Consider the following 19,098-nt stretch of genomic DNA (forward strand, 5'->3'; position numbering starts at 1 on the left):
AGGGGCAGGGCCAGGACCCTGCGAGGCGGCCAGCAGAGGAGGAGGTGGAGGGGAGGACTGAGACCTCTGCCCAGGTGAGTGTGGGCTCCCCTGAAAGAAGTACTGGACTCCCGGGGGAAAGTCCTCAGCAGGCTGCAGCCTCAGGCCACCCCAGGCTCCAGGGTCCCCTGGTGACCCTCTGGGTGACCCTCCTGGGATATGTTTCTTCGTGGAACAGCTGAGCCTCAGGGCCACAGAGGGACAAGAGCGACCGTGTGTGAGGCCCTGGGCCTGGCTTTCAGCAGAGCTCAGCACAGCTGGCTGGCAGAAGGGTGGGTATTGGCAGGAGGGGAGTGCAGGCCCATGGCAGTGGGGAGGGGCAGGCAGGTGAGGCCCAGCTCCCCACCCCACTGAGGCCAGAGGACCCCCACAAGGGGCCACGTACCCCAGGTCAGCAGCACAGAGCCCTAAGCCGAGAGGGCCCACTCAGGTCAATGCCATCTTGAAGTCCTTCATGATTTTTGAACTGGGGGTGGTGCTGTTTCCCTTCTGCAAAGGCCCACCCATCACATGGTCACCCTGGCAGCACATGGACCCCCGCAAGCCCCTCCCAAGAGCAGCCTGCACCATCTGTGGCTCTCCCGGCATTGAGTGCCCCACTTTGGGGTGATCAGGTCCAAGGCCACTTCACCCCTCTCACAGTCACCACGGGGCCAGGACAGGAGATATCCAGGTCTTTCAGGCCCCCAGCTGTCTGGGCTGTTGGAAGCCCACCCCTCTAGCAGCTGCTCCTGGGAACTAGAAGAGGGAGAAGTGGCTGGGGGAGCCCAGAGACCCTGAAGGCTAGGGGTGGGCGCGTCCGGGCAGCTGCAGCTCCCGGGTGACTGTGGATGCATGTGGGTGACCGGCTGTCGCACATGGTCCCAATGCAGGCCCCAGCACCACCTGGCCCTCACCCCAGCACAGCCTGGAGCCAGGGTCTTTACAGAGGTGATGAGGTTAAAATGTGGTCACTAATGCGGGTCCTAATCCTGTAGGACTGGTGTCCTTAGAGAAGGAGATGAGACCAGGGATGCGCGGAGAGGATGACACGTGAGGACACTGGGCGGAGACAGCTGTCTGCATGCCAAGGAGGGAGGCCCCGGAAGAACCAGCCTTGTGGCACCCCCATCTCGGACTTCAGCCTCCAGAATTGTGAGATGATAAATGTCTATTGTTCAAGCCGCCCTGGCGGCAGTGTTTGTTACAGCGCCCGAGCTGACTGAGACAGGGGTCTGAGGAGCCGGGGCATCTGGGACACGCCAGGCTGTGGGGAACAAGGGACAGGCATCCTGGCACCTTCATCCTCCTACCTAGGGCAGAGGAGGAGCCAGGGAGGGGTTGGTCGCAGGGCCCCGGGGGCCACCTGCCCTCTCTAGGCCTCAGGAGAGATGGGGGGTGGTGTGGAAGTTGGGGGGCAGAGGGCTGTGTGTCCTATGGAGATGGGTCCGGCCCAGGGCTTGGCCACAGCTGGAAATGCAAGATGCACAGAGGGGACCCAGTGTGATGCCAAGACCAGCTCTGGGGAGCAGTTTTGAGACATTAAAAATGCTGGCAGGTGCTAAAAATATCTCCTGAGGAGGGGACCCTGGGAAGCTCCACTATTCACAGGGAAAGCGATCTCACCAGTCAGTGCCCCGATGCTGGTTTCTGTGACCACCCCGTAGCCAAACAGACCAGGGATCGCGAGTCCAGAACCCGCAGGAGGAGACCCGCCGACACCGGCTCTCCTCCCAGGGCTCCGGCTGCCGGGAATCCTCTGCCAGCCCTGGACCGGCCTCACTGACAGGGACGCCCACCCGGCTGAACGCGGGCACCTGCCTTAAAGCTCCGCTGCTGTCTTGCTGTCCCTGGCTTTGAACAAGGGCTTGTGTCTTCACGTTGCAGCTGCCCTGTCCGGGGCTGAACCCTGGCCCCAAACCCTGCCCTCCAGGTAGACCCCCACGGGGACGCGCCGCCGGCCCTCAAAGAGCAGCGGTAAAGAGGAACAGCAAACAGACGACTTTAATAGACTGGGGCTCACCGTGCAGGTGTGGGCGGCGGGGCGGGCGCCGGCCGGGGGGCGGGACAGCGCGGGCAGCGGCCCACCCGGCCCTGGCGCCCTCGGCGCGCTCTCCGGGGAGCGGACGAGGAGGAGCGTGGCGCCCGAGGTTGCAACACGCGTTTATTGCAGGGAGGCGCGGGGCGCGGGTTCACCAGGCGAAGAGCGGGCGGCTGTCCTCCTTGGAGAGCTCGCACAGGCAGTTGAGCAGCAGCAGCGAGTCGCCCAGAAACTTGGGGGGCACGACGTCGATGACCAGCTTCCGCAGGGCGGCCGGGCTGCTGTGCAGCGGGTTGGCACGCAGGTCTGGCCGCTGCTTCAGAATGCCGTAGGTGTTGATGAGGAACTCGCTGAACACGGGGTGCACGTCGCGGTTGTAGCCCAGCCTCTCCAGGCGCGCCGTCAGCGTAAGGTAGCGGTGCGTGAGCTCCCGCAGCTTCTTCTCGTCCACCGAGCCGTCCAGGGACTTGATGGAGGTCTGCGGGCACAGGCGCGAGTGGGCGGCTGGCCGGCGAGGCGAGGAGGACGGGAGGCCAGGCGAAGGCCCGGGCTGAGATCCCCGCGCCCTCCCAGCACAGCTGTGTCGGTGGGGACACTGAGGCCCAGAGGCAAGCCCCCACCCGGGGCCAGCTCCCGGTTTCCCTCCCGCGCACAGGGACCGCCAGGAGAGCAGGGACCTCCACCCCCAGAGCCCAGAAAAGTGCCTTGCCAGCCGGGCGGAGCGTCACAGTGCTCCCCGCCCCGAGCCACTCCTGAGGCTGTCCCAGACTACGAAAGACGGAACGGAGCCAAGGGGCTCGTGGGGCAGCAGCTCATCCATTCCCCACTCAGACACCACTCAGCCTTGCCCAGGCCTACAGCTGTGTGGACACTACAGCGGACTGGTGGCCAGGGGACCTTGGGGGAAGGGGGGGCGGGGAGCTGGGCAACAAGGGGCCCCAGGCAAGGATGGGACTCTGGGCTGGGAGGGTCCTAGGGCAAGTCTGGGACCAGGCCAGGGGAAGGCCCCCAGCCGGGGAGGCGTACCTGTTTGATCTTCTCAGGGATGTTGGACACAGTGAAGCCGTAGAGCCGGGTCACCCCTGGGAAGACATAGGCCAGGATGCGCCGGTCCAGCTGGAAGGCAATCTCCCCGACAATGCGACCATCCTTCTCGGTGCCAGTGAAGCTCTGGATCTCTGGGGGGCAGGGTTGGGTGGGGCTGGTGAGACGGGCAGCCAGTATCTGGGAGGGTAGGAGGGTCAAGGGGTAGAGTGTCCAGGGCTGCCCACATTCCTCCTGCCTGTGCTCCAGGGTCCATCTCAGGGAGAGGGCTGACCCAGTTGTTGCCACTGTGGGTCTGAGGTGAAGCCTGGGGACCCCAACAAGGCCTTCCTGCAAGGCCCAGTGGTGGTGACCTGAGGGGGCGCCCTTCTCCCTGTTCACCACTGCTCCCTGGCAGCCCCGATCCCAGGCCCTGCCTCAGCTCCCTGAGATGGACGTTTCACAGCCCAGGGTTGGTTTCTGGTCCCCTTTTCACCACCAAGTCTGCTCAGCACCTGGTCTAGAGTGACCCCTCTCAGAGCTCTCAGCCCCATGACCAGGTGAACTCGGAATGGCTACGCATGTCCCCACCTGAGGGTAGAGTCCAACTCAAGAACACATATGTAGCACGTGTGGGTCCAGTCTGCATAGCTATGTGAAACAGTGAGACGCTCTGTCTCAGCAGCCTGTGTGTATTGCAGGCTGGTCTAATGCTTATTTCATAATAAGATGAGAGTTGCTGGGTTTGCGGGAGATTCTAATTATTTCCCCAATATCACCCCAGCACATCAACCACTGTCCCCTCCAAAATTGCTTCCAAATTGCCCCTCCCCACGGCAGCCTCTGATGTCAGCACGTCTTCTACCCGACAGCCATGATCCCACCACTACCCTTCAAAACTACTGTGCTCTCTGAAGATCTTGCTGACGACTGTTAGCACCAGGTGCACCTGACTTTGAGGGACCATGGAGTGAGGAAGGGCCCGCTTCACGGCGCCTGGAGCGCCCTCTGTGACCAGGATGCACTCTGCGGGGAGAGCAGGCACTCGGCACAGGCTCCCATGCTTCCCGAACTCTGCTCTTCCCCACAGGAGACACTTAATAACAGGCCCATTTCTAAAGCTTTTTCTAAAGCCCTGCAACTTTCTAACCTGACAGTGATCCAAACCCCTCCCAAGAGTGTTGGATGGTGAAGCCCCACAGGGTCCGTCCAACAGGCAGGTAGGGCACAGATGGGCTGGGTGCTCTGCCATGGAGACCTGGCCCCCAGGTCCTGTTACCCACAGATACCTGTGCCTGCCAAGGGCTCAGGACCCCCACCACATACAGAGGTTGGTCTGACTCCCCACCCTGCTAGAGGGCTCAGAGGCCCGGGGAGTCACTGGGCTGCTCCAAGACCTCCACAAGGGCTTTATGCGGCTGTGTGCACTGGACTGCAGGACCAACCGTGCCTGTGACTGAGGGCAGCTGCTCTCCGTGTCTCAGCCCCACCCTGGGACTGCCCACATAGCCACCCATCCCAGAGCCCTGGCTAGTCACTCTGGGCAGGAACAGGATGGCAGTCAACACATGCTTATCAAGGCCAGGTGTCGTTAGCTGCTCCTCCTATGTGGGCACTGGGATAGGCGAGGGGGCCCATGTCCTCCTGCTCCCTCAGCCACGCCAACGCAACGTGCTGAGTAGGGAAGATGAGGTTTAGCCCGGTCCAGGTCTGTCACAGCTGAGACTCTGTGGCCAAATCCAAGGTCATAAGGTTTATGTCTATGTTTTCTTCTAACAGTTTTATGGTTTTAGCTCTTTTAGTTCTTTTAAAAATCTTTGATGCATTTTGAGTTAATTTTCCTATGTGATATGAAGTCCAGCTTCAGCTGTTTGCATGTGGAGATCCCCTTTCCCAGCACCATTTGTTGAAAAGACTCTTCTCTCTCCATTGAATTGTCTTGGGACACTTGCCAGACATCAGACTTGGGAATGCATGGGTTTATCTCTGACTCTTGATTCTATTTCATGGACTTGTATGCCTGTCCTTACACCAGTACCACACTGCTGATTACTGTACCTTTAGAGTAAATTTTGAAATTGGGAAGTGTGAGTCCTCCAACTTTATTCTCCTTTACAAAACTGTTTTGCTTATTCTGAGTCCCATGCATCTCCATACAAATTATTGGATCAGTATGTCAATTTCTACCAAGAAGTCAGGTGGGACTTTGATAGGGATTGCATTGGAATTTGTAGATTGATTTGGGAAGGTTTGCCATCTTGATAAGATTAGGTCTTTCAAGCCATGACCAGAAGACTTTTTACATTTATTTAGGTCTTCTTTCATTTCTTTCAATGTTTTGTAGTTTTCAGTGTTGTTGTTTAGTCGCTGTCATGTCCAACTGTTTGTGACTCCGTAGACCATAGCCCGCAGGGCTCCTCTGTCCATGGGATTTCCCAGGCAAGAATACTGGAGTGGGTTGCCATTTCCTTCTCCAGGGAATCTTTCCGACACAGGGATCAAACCCATGTCTTTTACATTGGCAGGCAGGTTCTTTACCGCTTAGCCACCTGGGAAGCCCTAGTTTCCAGTGCATTCTTTCCAAAATCACTTGGCAACACTGCAGAAGCTACCCAGGAATTATAACTGAGAACCAGATACACTGCACAGAAGCATGTTAGGGAAAACAGGGCCTACAGAGGAGCAGAAAACAATCCCCCCTTCTGTATTAATACATTTATCTCATGAAGAGTCGGTCCTTCTCCCTGCCTCCCCTCCTCTAAAGTATAAATTAGGTGGAAGGAACAAGCAACCTCTAGATCTGAGAGGATCTAGAAAGCATTTCTAGTCCAACCTGGGTCCTTGAAGATCTGACCAAAAAGCTATTCCTCAAAGAAAAAAGTTAGCAAGATTGATAAATCCCTAGCCAGATTACAGAAAAAGAGGAAGATAAAAATTACCACTATCAGAAATGAAAGATGGTATCACCATAGATTTTACAGATAGAACCATATGTGTATGTCTGTGTCTGTGTGTGTCTCTGTGTGTTTATTAAAAGGAATTGGCTCACGCAATTATGAAAATTGACACATCCCAAGATCTGCGATGGTGAGTCAGCAAGCTGAAGGCTCAGAAGAGCTGATGATGTAGTCCCAGTCTGAGTTCAAAGTCTGAGAAACAAGGGAACCCATGGTGTGGCTCCAGTTTAAAGGACTGGAGGCTTGAGACCCAAGAAGAGCTGAGATTTCAGTTGCAATCCAAAGGCAGTCAGGCAGGAGGAATTTTCTCTTACTTGGGACAGAGTCAGCCTTTTTACCCTACTCAGGCCTTCAAATGATTGTATGAGGCCTACCCACATTCAGGAGGCCCGTCTGCTTTATTCAGTCTATTGACTTAAATATTAAACTCATCTAAAAACATTCTCATAGACATACCCTGAATAATGTTTGACCAAATATCTGGGCACCTAATGGCCCAGTCAAGTTGACCATCATGGGATAAATATACAAAATCAATTGTGGTATTATACATTAGAAAGAAATGATCAGAAATGCATATTGATCAAAAGTACTATTCATTATAGCATCAAAAGCATGAAATACTAAAGGGTAAATTCAACAAAAATGTGCAAGATCTGTACATAGAAGCTATAAAATATTACTGAAAGGTATTTTTAAAGAACTAAAAAAATGGAGAGATATACAGGCATACCTTGGACATATTGCTGGTTTCAGTTCCAGACCACCACAATAAAGCAGATACCACATGAAAGCAAGTCGTGTAATTAAAAAAAAAAAAAAATGGATAACCAAAAAAAAAAAAAAAAAAAAAAAAAAAAAGCAAGTCACGTGAATTGTTCAGTTTCTCAGTGCACATGAAAGTTAGGTTTACACTGCAGTGTAGTCTATAATGTGCAATAACATTATGTCTAAAAAAATGTACATGCCTTAACTTTTAAATACTTTATTGCTAAAAAATGTTAACCATCCTCTAAGCCTTCAGTGAGACATAACCTTTTTGCTGGTGGAGGGTCCTGCCTCAGTGTTGACAGATTCTGACTGGTCAGACAGTGGTTGATGAAAGTTGGGGTTCGTGTGGCAATTTCTTTAAAAAGGTGACAATGATGTTTGCCATATTGATTGACTCTTCTTTTCAGGAATAATTTCTCTGTAGCATGAAATGCTATTTCAGAGCATTTTACCCACAATAGAACTTCTTTCAAAATTAAAGTTAACCCTCTCAAACCCTACCACTGCTTTCTCAACTAAGTTTGCGTACTGTTCTAAATCTTTGTTGTTGTTTCAGCATCTTCACCAGGAGTAGATTCCACCTCAAGAAACCACTTTCTTAGCTCACACATAGGAAGCAACTCTTCCTGTGTGAAGGCTTTATCTGCAACTGCAGCAGTTCAGTCACATCTCCGGCTCCTCTTCTAATGACAGTTCTCATGCTGTTCCCGCCACATCTGCAGCTACACCCTCCAGTGCAGTCTTGAATCCCTTCAAGTCATCCATGAGGGCTGGAATCAACTTCTTCCAGACTCCTGTTAATGTCCATATTCTGACCTCTTCCCATGAATCATGAATGATCTTAGTGGCATCTAGAATGGTGAATCTTTTCCAGAAAGTTTCAGAGCCCTCAGAGGAACCGCTATCTATGGCAGCTATGGCCTTATGAAGTGTGTGCTGTGCTGTGCTGTGGTCAATGGCTTAGTCGTGTCCTGCTCTTTGTGACCCATGGATTGTTGCCTGCCAGGCTTCTCTGTCCATGGAATTCTCCAGGCAAGAATACTGGAGTGGGTGCCATGTCCCCCTCCAGGGCATCTTCCCAACCCAGGGATGGAACCCAGGTATTCCACATTGCAGGCAGATTCTTTACCGTCTGAGTCACCAGGGAAGCCCCTATGAAGTATATTTCTTCAATAATAAGACTTGAAAGTCAAATTTGCTCCTTGATACATGGGCAGAATGGATGTGCCTTAGCAGCATGTAAACAACTTTAATCTCCTTGTCCATCTGCATCAGAGACCTTGGGTGACTAGGTGCATCATCGATGAGCAGGAATATTTTGAAAGGTATCTTTTTCCTGAGCAGTAGGTCTCAATAGTGGGATTAAAATATTCAGTGAACCATTTTGCAAATAGATATGCTGTCATCCAGGCTTTGTTGTCCATTTACAGAACACACGCAGAGTAGATGTAGCAGAATTATCTGAGCTGGATCTTCTGGACAACCTGCTGTAGCTTCTACACCAGCCCTTGATGCTTCGCTTTGCATTTTGATGTTATAAAATGGCTTCTCTCCTTAAACCTCATGAACCAACCTCTGCTGGCTTCAAACTTCTCCTCTGCAGTTTCTGTAGCTCTCTCAGCCTTCACAGAGCTGAAGAGGGTTGGGGTCTTGCTCTGGAGGAGGCTTTGCCTTAAGGGAATGGCATGGCTGGTTTGATCTTCTACCCAGACCACTAAAACTTTCTTTATATCTGCAATGAAGCTGTTGTGCTTCCTTATCATTTGCTCACTGTAGCACTTTTCATTTCCTTCAAGAACTTTCCTTTGCATTCACAGCTTGACTGTTTGGCACAACAGGCCCGGCTTTCAACCCACCTTGGCTTTCGACATGCCTTCCTCACTGAGCTTAATCATTTCTACGTTTTGATTTAAAGTGAGAGATGTGTAACTCTTCCTATCACTTGAACACTTAGAGGCCACTGGAGGGTTATTAACTGACCTAATTTCAATACTGTTGTGTTTCAGAGACAAGGGAGGCCCCAGCAGAGGGAGAGGGGTGGAGGAGGGCTGGTCAGTGGAACAGTCAGAACACCCAAAACACTTACGCATTAAGTTTTCTGTCTTGCATGGGCGTAGTCCTTGGTGTCCCAAAGCAATTACAATAGTAACATGAAAGACCACTGAACAAAGATCACCACAACAAAGATGATAATTTTGCAGAAGTAGACGTTTTTCTGGAATTCCCTTGCTTTTTCCATGATCCAACAGATGTTGGCAATTTGATCTCTGGTTTCTCTGCCTTTTCTAAATCCAGCTTGTACTTCTAGAAGTCCATGGTTCACATACTGCTGAAGCCTAGCTTGAGGGATTTTGAGCATAGCAAATAGAAGGGAAAAATTGAAAGCAGTGACAGATTTTCTTTTCTTGGGCTCCAAAATCACTGCAGACACTGACTGCAGCCAAAAAACAAAAAGAAGCTTACTCCTTGGAAGAAAAGCTATGACAAACCTAGACAGCATATTAAAAAGCAGAGATATCACTTTGTCAACAAAGGTCCATATGATCAAAGTTATGGTTTTTCCAGTATTCATGTATGGATGTGAGAGTTGGACCATAAAGAAGGCTGAAAGCCCAAGAATTGATGCTTTTGAACTGTGGTGCTGGAGAAGACTCTTGAGAGTCCCTTGGATGGCAAGGAGATCAAACCAGTCAATCCTAAAGGAAATCAACCCGGAGTATTCATTGGAAGGACTGATGTTGACACTGAAGCTCCAAAACTCTGGTAACCTGATGCACGGAGCTGACTCATTGGAAAAGACATTGATGTGGGGAAACATTGAAGGCAAAAGGAAAAGGGGGCAGTATGAGGTGGTTAGATAGCATCACCAACACAATGGACAAGAATTTGAGCAAACTCCTGGAGATATTTCTCGCGGCAATCTTGATTCCAGTTTGTGATTTATCCTGCCCAGCATTTCATATGATGTACTCTGCATGTAGAACCAGACATGGAACAACGGACTGGTTCCAAATAGGAAAAGGAGTACGTCCAGGCTGTATATTGTCACCCTGCTTATTTAACTCATATGCAGAGTACATCATGTGAAATGCTGGGCTGGATGAAGCACAAGCTGGAATCAAGATTGCCGGGAGAAATATCAATAACCTCACATATGCAGATGACACCACCTTTATGGCAAAAAGCAAAGAGGAACTGAAGAGCCTCTTGATGAAAGTGAAAGAGGAGAGTGAAAAATCTGGCTTAAAATTCAACATTCAAAAAACGAACATCATGGCATTCAATCCCATCGCTTCATGGCAAATAGATGGGACACAATGGAAACAATGGAGAGATTGTTTTCCAAACAAATGGAGAGACTTTGTTTTCTTGGGCTCCAAAATCACTGCAGATGGTGACTGCAGCCATGGAATTAAAAGACACTTGCTCCTTGGAAGAAAAGCTATGACCAACCTAGACAGCATATTAAAAAGCAGAGACATTACTTTGCTGACAAAGACCTGTCTAGTCAAAGCTATGGTTTTTCCAGTAGTCATGTATGGATGTGAGAGCTGAACCATAAAGAAAGCTGAGCACTGAAAAATTAATGCTTTTGAACTGTGGTGTTGGAGAAGATTCTTGAGCATCCCTTGGACTACAAAGAGATCAAACCATTCAATCTTAAAGGAAATCAGTCCTGAATATTCATTGGAAGGACTGATGCTGAAGCTGAAGCTCCACTTAATGAGAAATAACTTGGCCACTTGATGAGAAGAACTGACTCATTTGAAAAGACCCTGATGCTGGGAAAGATTGAAGGCAGGAGGAGAAGGGGATGACAGAGGATGAGATAGTTGGATGGCATTACTGACTCAATTGACATGAGTTTGAGCAAGCCCCAGGAACTGGCGATGGACGGGGAAGCCTGGCATGCTGCAGTCCATGGGTCCCAAAGAGTTGGACATGACTGAGCAACTGAGCTGAACTGAACTCTGCATACAGGTTAAATAAGCAGGGTGACAATATACAGCCTTGACACAGTCCTTTCCCAATTTTGAACCAGTCAGTTGTTCCACATCCAGTTCTATCTGTTGCTTCTTGTCCTGCATACAGGTTTCTCAGGAAACAGGTAAGGTGGTCTGGTATTCCCATCTCCACAGTTTACTTTCCAGAATTTTCCACAGTTTATTGTGATCCACATAGTTAAAGGCTTTAGTGTAGTCAATGAAGCAGAATTGCAGCCTTGTCATGGCAAAGAGGCCTGCATAACTTAATGAAGCTATGAGCCATGCCTTGCAGGGCCACCCAAGATGGGTGGGTCATAGTGAAAAGTTCTGACAGAATGTAGTCCACTGGAGGAGGGAAGGACACCCCCTCCCCCTTCATGGATCATATCTGCAAAACATGTACCAAAAAAGTCTGGTATCCAGAATACACAACTCAAATCATAAGAAGATAAGCTACTCACTTATTTAAATGGTCAAAAGATGTGTACAGACAGGGCCCCGGACCCCAGGAGCATGGGCACACTCTCCTCCTGCTGCTGCTGGCTAGATGCAGAAGCTGGGCCATGACCACCCTCCCCAGTGGCCAACCCCCCACTCCTGCCTGCTCCTCACCCTCCTCACCATTCAGGTAGTAGCTCCTCCTGGTTCGGTCCCCGGAGGGCAGGCTGCTCTCTGAGAAGCACACCTTTTTGGGCCGGCCCACATCCCGGGTCTCCAGCAGGGTCTTCTCCACCAGTGGGTCCTGCAAGGGGCTCAGAAGTGGGGACAGCTTTCGGTCGGAGCCTCGGGGGACATGCAGTTCCGGGGAGCTGAGGAAAGCCTTGAAGGGCACCTGTGAGGAAGTCACACAGCCCGGGGAGGCATCATCCTCACTGGAGACGGGGGCGTGTGAGCACAGCAGGTCTTCCAGGGAGGACCCCTGCAGCTGGGAGGGTGCATCAGGGCCGCTGGCGAACCTTCCAAAGTCTGGAACTGGGGCAGGGAGGGAGGAAGAAGCTGTGAGGCGGAGGCTCCTGGAGCACCCGCGTCTTGCAGAGACCCTGCTCCCAGCTCTGACACCTGTCCCCACTTCCCCTCTGGAGGAGGAGATGGATCCCAGGACACGAGCAGCTCCAGGTCCAGAGGCACAGCACGCATGTGGCCTCCAACACAATGTGTCCACACACTATGACAGTGACTTATATGTGCATCTTAAATTTTACATAAATAGTATCATCCAGCACCTTTTATTATGAAACTTCTTTTTTTGAGATTTATCCATGATGAGTGTGTCATTGGGTAGCTCTATGGTTCACTTAACCATCTCCTGGCACACATGCATACATGGGCACACATCTGCACATACATGCACACACACACATGGATTTTTTTCATCCACCCGCCCTGATGCACATGGCACTGTTGCCAGTATTCCTTGTAAAAGCAGAGCGGTGATCAGCATCCCTCATGTGTGTCCCCTGCCAGACATATGGTCCAGGAACTGTCAGGAAGTCACAGCGGTGAGACAGCAAGGGCCCCCGGTGCTTGTCCTTCCTCTAGCTCAGTCCCAGGAGCCTGGTCCCCTTTGCTCAGGACTCACATATTCCCAGGGGAGATGAGCCATCCCAGCCATGGGCAGGGGCCGGGAAAACTCTACTCGTGGGCTTGGGGAAGAGCCATATCTGTGACCTAATTTTAAAGGGATTGTTGTGTGGTCAGGAGTGTTTGCACTTCACTTTTAGTTTCTATTTAGTGAATTGAAATTCCTTTCTGTTATTCCCAAGCCTTAATAAAGTTGTATTAAACATGAAACAATTTTTTTAATCCTCAGTCAAAACCTTCAAGCCACATTATAATAAAACTATAAATGAATCAGAGTCAATAGAAAACCCCATCTCCTCAAAATTAAAAGCATTCTCAGGACTTCCCCAGTGGTCCAGTGGTTAAGAACTCACCTTGCAATGCAAGGGTTGTGGGTTCAATCCCTAGTCAGCGAACTAAGATCCCACATACTGCAGAACAACTCAGTCCACCCCACAACTAGAAAGCCCAAGTGCCACAAGACCAAAAAATATATACATATTAGAAAAAAAATTATCTTCAGTAATGATCAGATCAAGGAGAAAATAAAAATAGGAAAAATGATTATTGAGAAATAATGAAAATCAGAACACTAGGTATATTGACATCAATACATTTAAAACTGTATCTAAAGTGAAATTAGCAACTTAAATCCTTTAATTACTTCTAAAACATCATCAAAAAATTAAACATTCATATAGGAATGAACTCTTGAAGAAAGCAAAAGTTAGAGAATAATAAAAATGGCAGCAGAAATAAACTTGAAACAGTTCTACAAAAAGTCCAATAAGATAGTGAAACTGTGGAAAGCTACTTTAGAGAAACAGAAAACAAAAGAATAAAATTGAAAATGAGAAAAGCCAGATAAGAATGACCAGGAAGATAATGTTTAAATTTATAAAAGATAATATCCAATTAAATATTAATTGAAAACTTTAATAAAGGAGAGATCATTTGGGAAGCTATTTTCAATGACTCAATAAGAAGTAGAAAACCTGCACAGATGAATAAGCAAAAAAGAAAAACCTAGAAGTTATAGAATTATGGGCAAAGGGCTGAAGGCCTGGGTGGTTGGTGGATGAGTTCTTTCACGTCCCCAAACAATTCACAACCCCTACATCATATGAATAAGGCTAGAACACTGAAAAAATTAAACAATGCTTGATTATTAAGCTTATAAATTGTCACAACTCTGATATCAAATCCCTGAAAAGACAACCGACAGAAAGAAAACCGCAGCCCAGATTCACATAGGAATCAGAGAAAACAGAGTCCAGAGATCCTGAGTGAAGCCCCAGCCAAACAGATGCCACAGCAAACAGCTCAGGCCTAGAACCAGGAGTCTCTTAACAATACAGCGGAACAAGACCCCACAGGCCAGTGGGGACGCAGCCGAACGCACTTCGGCCACTACAGAAGTGAGGTCATAAAATCTTAACAAAATTAGCCCTTCTTCAATTTTGTTGTTGTTGTTGCTCTTTAAAAATAAGGACTAGAAGGCTTTTCCCCAGCACCCAGTCTACACCCCCACCCCCGATACCTGGACAGACAGGGCTGTCCACTGCTGACCACCCACCAGAAGGATGAGCGGGGAGCCTGTCAAGGCCAAAAGTCCTGGGATTCCTGAGGAAGAAAGACAGAAATGAGCGTATGAGCTGCCGTTGTTGTTCAGTTGCTAAGATGTGTCCAACTCTTTGCGACCCCATGGGCTGTAGCCCACCAGGCTCCTCTCTCCGTGGGAATTCTCCAGGCAAGAATATTGGAGTGGGTTGCCATTCCCTTCTCCAGGGGATCTTCCTGAACCAGGGATTGGGCCCTTGTCTCCAGCTTGGCAGGTGGATTCTTTACCACTGAGCCACCAGGGAAGCCCATCTGAGCTGCCAACCCCATTTTAAAGTCTGTAAACAGCAGCTACAGAACTCAGAAAACATGGGAGAAAGAACTGGAAAACTTAGCAGAACAAAATAGCTCAGGGAGGGAGGGGATAGTGAATTCCCTGGTGGTCTAGTGGTTAGGGCTCCACGCTCTCACTGCCCAGGGCCTGGGTTCAACCCCCGGTCGGGGAACTAAGAACTAGCATGCCTGGTGGCCAAAAGTAAAAATAAAAATATAAAGTAAGCAAAATATGATAAGGGGCCTGGATATACGCTAAATATTTATAAATCAACAGATTTTTAAAACACAGATAACTGAAAACACAGTGGAAAAAGAAATCCCATCCATGATTGCAATAAGTAACATAAAGTGCTCCAGGAATAAACCAATTAATGTGAAAGATTTATGTGAGAAATGGCTAAAGAGACTTAAAGAAACAGAGTCAGAGCAGCTTAATAGAGCTGCAGGGGATGCTCTCACCCACTGGGCAAATATAAGAAAAAGAGATGTGAAAATAATTACCCTGCCTTCCGAGCCAGTGATTCTACCTTTAGGGAAACATACCCTAAGAAAATAACTCTGAATATAAAATGCTTTTGCTGTGGTATTTACTTCAGGGTTGGAGAAGGAAATGACAACCCACTCCAGTATTCTTGCCTGGAAAATTCCATGGAGAGAGGAGCCTTGCAGGTTATGCTCCAAGGGGTCACAAGAGTCAGACGCAACTGAGCAACTAACACTAACTTCAGGGTAAGAGAAAAGAACTGTCATTTCAAACATAAGGAGAGTTCATTAAATTCTGGTTCATCTGATTCTGGAATATTACACAGCTATTTAGAATGTATTTATAACAATACAAAAGCAGCTGTATCGTGATGGTAAAGGCAAGAGGCAGAGAGAACACTCAGAAACTACTTAAAATCTCTGGACACTCCACGCAGGACAAGGAGTCCAGGCAACAATGGAGGCTCCGAGATGCCAGGGGCTCAGGCACCAGGGTGATCTGAAGGAAACTGGCCTGGGAGGGGAGGGCCCGGGAAGGCCAAGGCGCCCCACCCCACCCTGTCCCTCAGAACACGTGGCCCCAGAAGATGCTGGCGGGGCCTGGCTCCCTCCCACGGTGACACCAGCTGTGGGAAAGGCGCAGGTGGAGAGGCCGCAGCCCTTTGGAGAGGGTCCCAGGGTCTATGTCAGCACTTCAGCTGCACGTGGCCTTTGACCCAAGGATTCCTGGACAGCCCCCCGTCAGCAGGCCACAGGGGTACCTGTGAAGCCCCCGTGGCTGCTGGGAGATGGAGGAGCACTCCTGTCATGGGTACCAGACTTAAGGGCTGGTGGTGAACCCGCAGGGAACAATGAGCAAGCCCTCCAGGAGATGGTCGATGGTCAAGGACGGGAGACGGACGGCTGGGGAGTCAGTGTAGAACGGCTCCACCCTGTCTACACAAACTGAGGATCCTGGGATACACATGCAAACAGCCACCAAAACTTCAGAGAGAAGCCAGAGTCGACGTGGACAGCGGCTGCCGCTGGGAGTGGGGCCAGGAGCCTGCAATAGTCTCGCTCACCCCAAGTGATCTTGCTTAGTGAGAACAACACATTTTTAAAGCTCATCCTGTGCAACTTCCCTGGTGGCTTGGTGGTAGAGAATCCGAGTGCCAATGCAGGGACAGAAGTTCCATCCCTGGTCCAGAAAGATCCCACGTGCCACGGAGCAACTACGCTCGTGCACCACAATTACTGAAGCCTGTGCTCTAGAGCCCAAGAGTCACTGAGCCCGTGTACCCAGACCCTGTGCCCCACAACAACAGAAGCCACTGCAGTGAGAAGCCTGCAGCCAAAATAAATAAATAAATAAACCACATCCGGTTTCTAAAGCAAACCCTGAGCCTCTGCTGTGTGCAGTTCCCGTCCGTCTGAAACCTCGAGCTCCGCTGGGGAACTCCTGCCGATTCTCCAAATCCAGCCCCAAGGCCAAGGTTGCACTCTGGGGACAGAGGTGGCTCTGAGGATGGTGGGGGCCCATCAGCCCACACCCTGCAACAGGGGCTCCAAGGCCTTTCTTTGGAAGGCTCGAGGCCTCGGGCTGGCCAGGGGCTGGGGCTCCTCCTAAGACTCGCATCCAGGAGGATCTGAGCTTGCCCATGGGTGGGATGCTGGCCATGCCCCAGAGACAGCTTGACAGTACCCTGACAGGGAATAGCGCGGCCTGAGCAAGGGCCTGCACCTCACCTGAAGCCCACTTTCCAGCCTGGCCAGTCCGCCGATCACACAGACAGCTCTGTGCCCTGAGGGTTCAGTTCAGACACTCAGTCCTGTCCAGCTCCTTGCGACCCCATGGACTGCAGCACGCCAGGCCTCCCTGTCCATCACCAACTCCCAGAGTTTACTCAAACTCATGTCCATTGAGTCAGTGATGCCATCCAACTATCTCATCCTTTGTCATCCCCTTCTTCTCCCGCCTTCAATCTTTCCCAGCATCAAGGTCTTTTCAAATGAGTCAGTTCTTCACATTAGGTGGCCAAAGTATTGGAGCTTCAGCTTTAGCATCAGTCCTTCCAATGAATATTCACGACTGATTTCCTTTAGGATGGACTGGTTGGATCTCCTTGCAGTCCAAGGGACTCTCAAGGGTCTTCTCCAAAACCATAGTTCAAAAGCATCAATTTTTTGGCACTCAGCTTTCTTTATAGTCCAACTCTCACATCCATACATGATTACTGAAAAAACCGTAGCTTTGACTAGATGGACCTTTGGTGGCAAAGTAATCTCTCTGCTTTTTAATATGCTATCTAGGTTGGTCATAGGTTTCTTCCAAGAAGTAAGCGTCTTTTAATTTCATGGCTGCAATCACCATCTGCAGTGATTTTGGAGCCCCAAAAAATAAAATCTGCCACTTTTGCACTGTTTCCCCACCTATTTGCCATGAAGTGATGGGACCAGATGCCATGATCTTAGTTTTCTGAATGCTGAGTTCTAAGCCAACTTTTTCACTCTCCTGTTTCACTTTCATCAAGAGGCTCTTTAGTTCTTCTTCACTTTCTGCCATAAGGGTGGTGTCATCTCCATATCTGAGGTTTTTGATATTTCTCCCAGCAATCTTGATTCCAGCTTGCGCTTCAGCAAAGCTCAATTCTTAGGACAAAGGGCCACAGAGCAGACCGAAGCACGTGATTGTTGGCAGTGGTCACAGCGCAGACAAGGCCTTGGGGATAAGTGCTTCAGGCAGCCACTGCCTAGCAGGCATTCCTCGTAGGCTGAGGAGGTGGCACAGACCCTCTGCAGGGCGTCATGTCAGGAACACAGCACCGAGAGACAGGGCCCCCTCTACCCACGGTCACCCAGGGACATTGTGTGTCTTGGCCACGGGCAGAGCTGAGGACAGGGCCCCAGGCTCCTCCAGCTGCTCCCCCTTCTACCTGCCATACCGCCCCCCATCAATAGGACCCTGCTTGTCTGAGCTCCTTCCTCAAGGCCCACCCTGAGGCTGCAGGTGTGGAGATGCCATGAGGGACCGTCGCACGCCAGGACATGCTTGCTCACAGGGTCTGCTTGCTCAGGGCAGGAGGTGACCACACCCAACATTCAGGAGGTGATCACATCCAGAGCGGGTCCCAGAGAAGCCGAGCATCCCACTGGGAACCAGCAGTAGCTCTGAAAGAAGCTTCAACCGAGGAAAACATCTCACTCCAGGTGAACAACTTATCCTGAGAAGACAGCTGGTCTGCGGGCGCAGGCATTGCCAGGGGTGGGCATGGGCAATGCCAGGGCGAGGGCTGGGGTGCTCTGCTCCACCCGCTCTGCTGGGCAGTGAGTGATCATCACCTCCAGGAACACAGAGCTCACCTGGTCACAGGGCCCATGGTCCATATCCCAGCCACTCAGACCAAGGTCACATCGCCAACTACACCCTAAGTCACACTTCCCACATACAAAAACTTTCAAGCAGAGCCAACTACCTTCATAGAAAGTGTCTCGGCCTCTGATGGGGCTCCCATGGGGTGAGCTGGGTGACCGCTCCACGCTTACTTCCTGTCTGTGACCCACAGGTCTCTCTCCTAGGCAGGGTCCTTCCCTCTCCGGGCACAGCCGTCGGCCAGTGTGTGGGCACAGCTGCCCTGGCCGAGGGCTGGGCATGCCCAGCTGGCCAGCCCCCAGGAGAGCAGAGTCACACACGGCCTGGCCCCACCGTCCCCTGGGCTGGCCTCAGTGGACCTGCTTTAAGCCTCTGTGGCAGCACCTCGGCGGCCACCGTGGACGGAGCCCCACTAGCCCAAGCGGGTCACCCACCTGCCCACCCACCTCCCAGCCCCGGCTCACCTGTGCTCCCCGGGGAGCAGGCCTCGGGGTAGGCAGGCACCTTGGGGAAGAGGAAGTCACGGCCCCCGCGCCCACAGCTCTCCTGGCAGCTCTCGCTCAGCAGCCGCTTCAGCATCTGGTTCTCCTTCATGAGACGCACCTGCTTCTTGAGGTCGGCGTTCTCGCTCATGAGCCTGTTCATCAGCTCGCTGCCCTCAGCCATGGCCAGTCCTGTCACATGTGGGCCCGCGGCTCCATGGAGATGGAAAATCAGAGCCCGCGGGTGCTCCAGAAACGCCAGGAGCCCCGAGTTCCACGGCCTTCCGCAGCCTTATGATGTCGCCCTTAAAGCGGCAGCGTCTCGGCCACGGTGAGCAGAGAGGTGGGGACAGGAGGTGGGGATGGAGCGCCTCAAGGGGTGGGCTTCAGCACAGGCCCGAGGCCGAGGCTGGAATGTTCCAGCAGGTTCCAGGAACAGCCAGAAATATGGGCTACAGGAGTATCCACAGGCCTGGGGGAGGGGAGCTCTGCCTTCATTGAGTGACTCAAGGAACCCCCTTCCCCTGCC

General features: G+C 51.0%; 1 protein-coding gene and 1 long non-coding RNA gene across 2 annotated transcripts; one reads left to right on the plus strand and one right to left on the minus strand.

Moving 5' to 3' along the window:
• Positions 1-11: 11 nt before the first annotated feature.
• On the plus strand, positions 12-1,985 carry LOC122445444. The gene is made up of 3 exons (XR_006270530.1): positions 12-74; positions 1,017-1,173; positions 1,906-1,985. It is a non-coding gene; the product is annotated as an uncharacterized LOC122445444 (long non-coding RNA).
• A 15-nt stretch (positions 1,986-2,000) lies between these two features.
• Positions 2,001-18,753, minus strand: SPATC1L (spermatogenesis and centriole associated 1 like). Its single transcript, XM_043473369.1, has 5 exons — positions 18,552-18,753; positions 13,897-13,979; positions 11,418-11,961; positions 3,086-3,237; positions 2,001-2,537 (listed from the first exon to the last, which is right to left on the minus strand). Exons 1-5 carry the CDS (start codon positions 18,751-18,753, stop codon positions 2,211-2,213), a joined length of 1,308 nt encoding a protein of 435 aa, XP_043329304.1. The 3' UTR covers positions 2,001-2,210.
• Positions 18,754-19,098: the final 345 nt, after the last annotated feature.

This window comes from Cervus canadensis, chromosome 7, assembly GCF_019320065.1.
Source record: "Cervus canadensis isolate Bull #8, Minnesota chromosome 7, ASM1932006v1, whole genome shotgun sequence".
NCBI lineage: Eukaryota > Metazoa > Chordata > Mammalia > Artiodactyla > Cervidae > Cervus > Cervus canadensis.

Excerpts from the sequence above, each read along its gene's own strand:
- SPATC1L (XM_043473369.1), bottom strand. The coding sequence starts at position 18,753 with ATGGCTGAGGGCAGCGAGCTGATGAACAGGCTCATGAGCGAGAACGCC. Across the intron at positions 13,980-18,551 it reads CTGCTCCCCGGGGAGCACAG|GAATCCCAGGACTTTTGGCC; the intron begins GTGAGCCGGGGC and ends TTTCTTCCTCAG. Across the intron at positions 11,962-13,896 it reads GGACAGCCCTGTCTGTCCAG|TGTGTGGACACATTGTGTTG; the intron begins GTATCGGGGGTG and ends TCACTGTCATAG.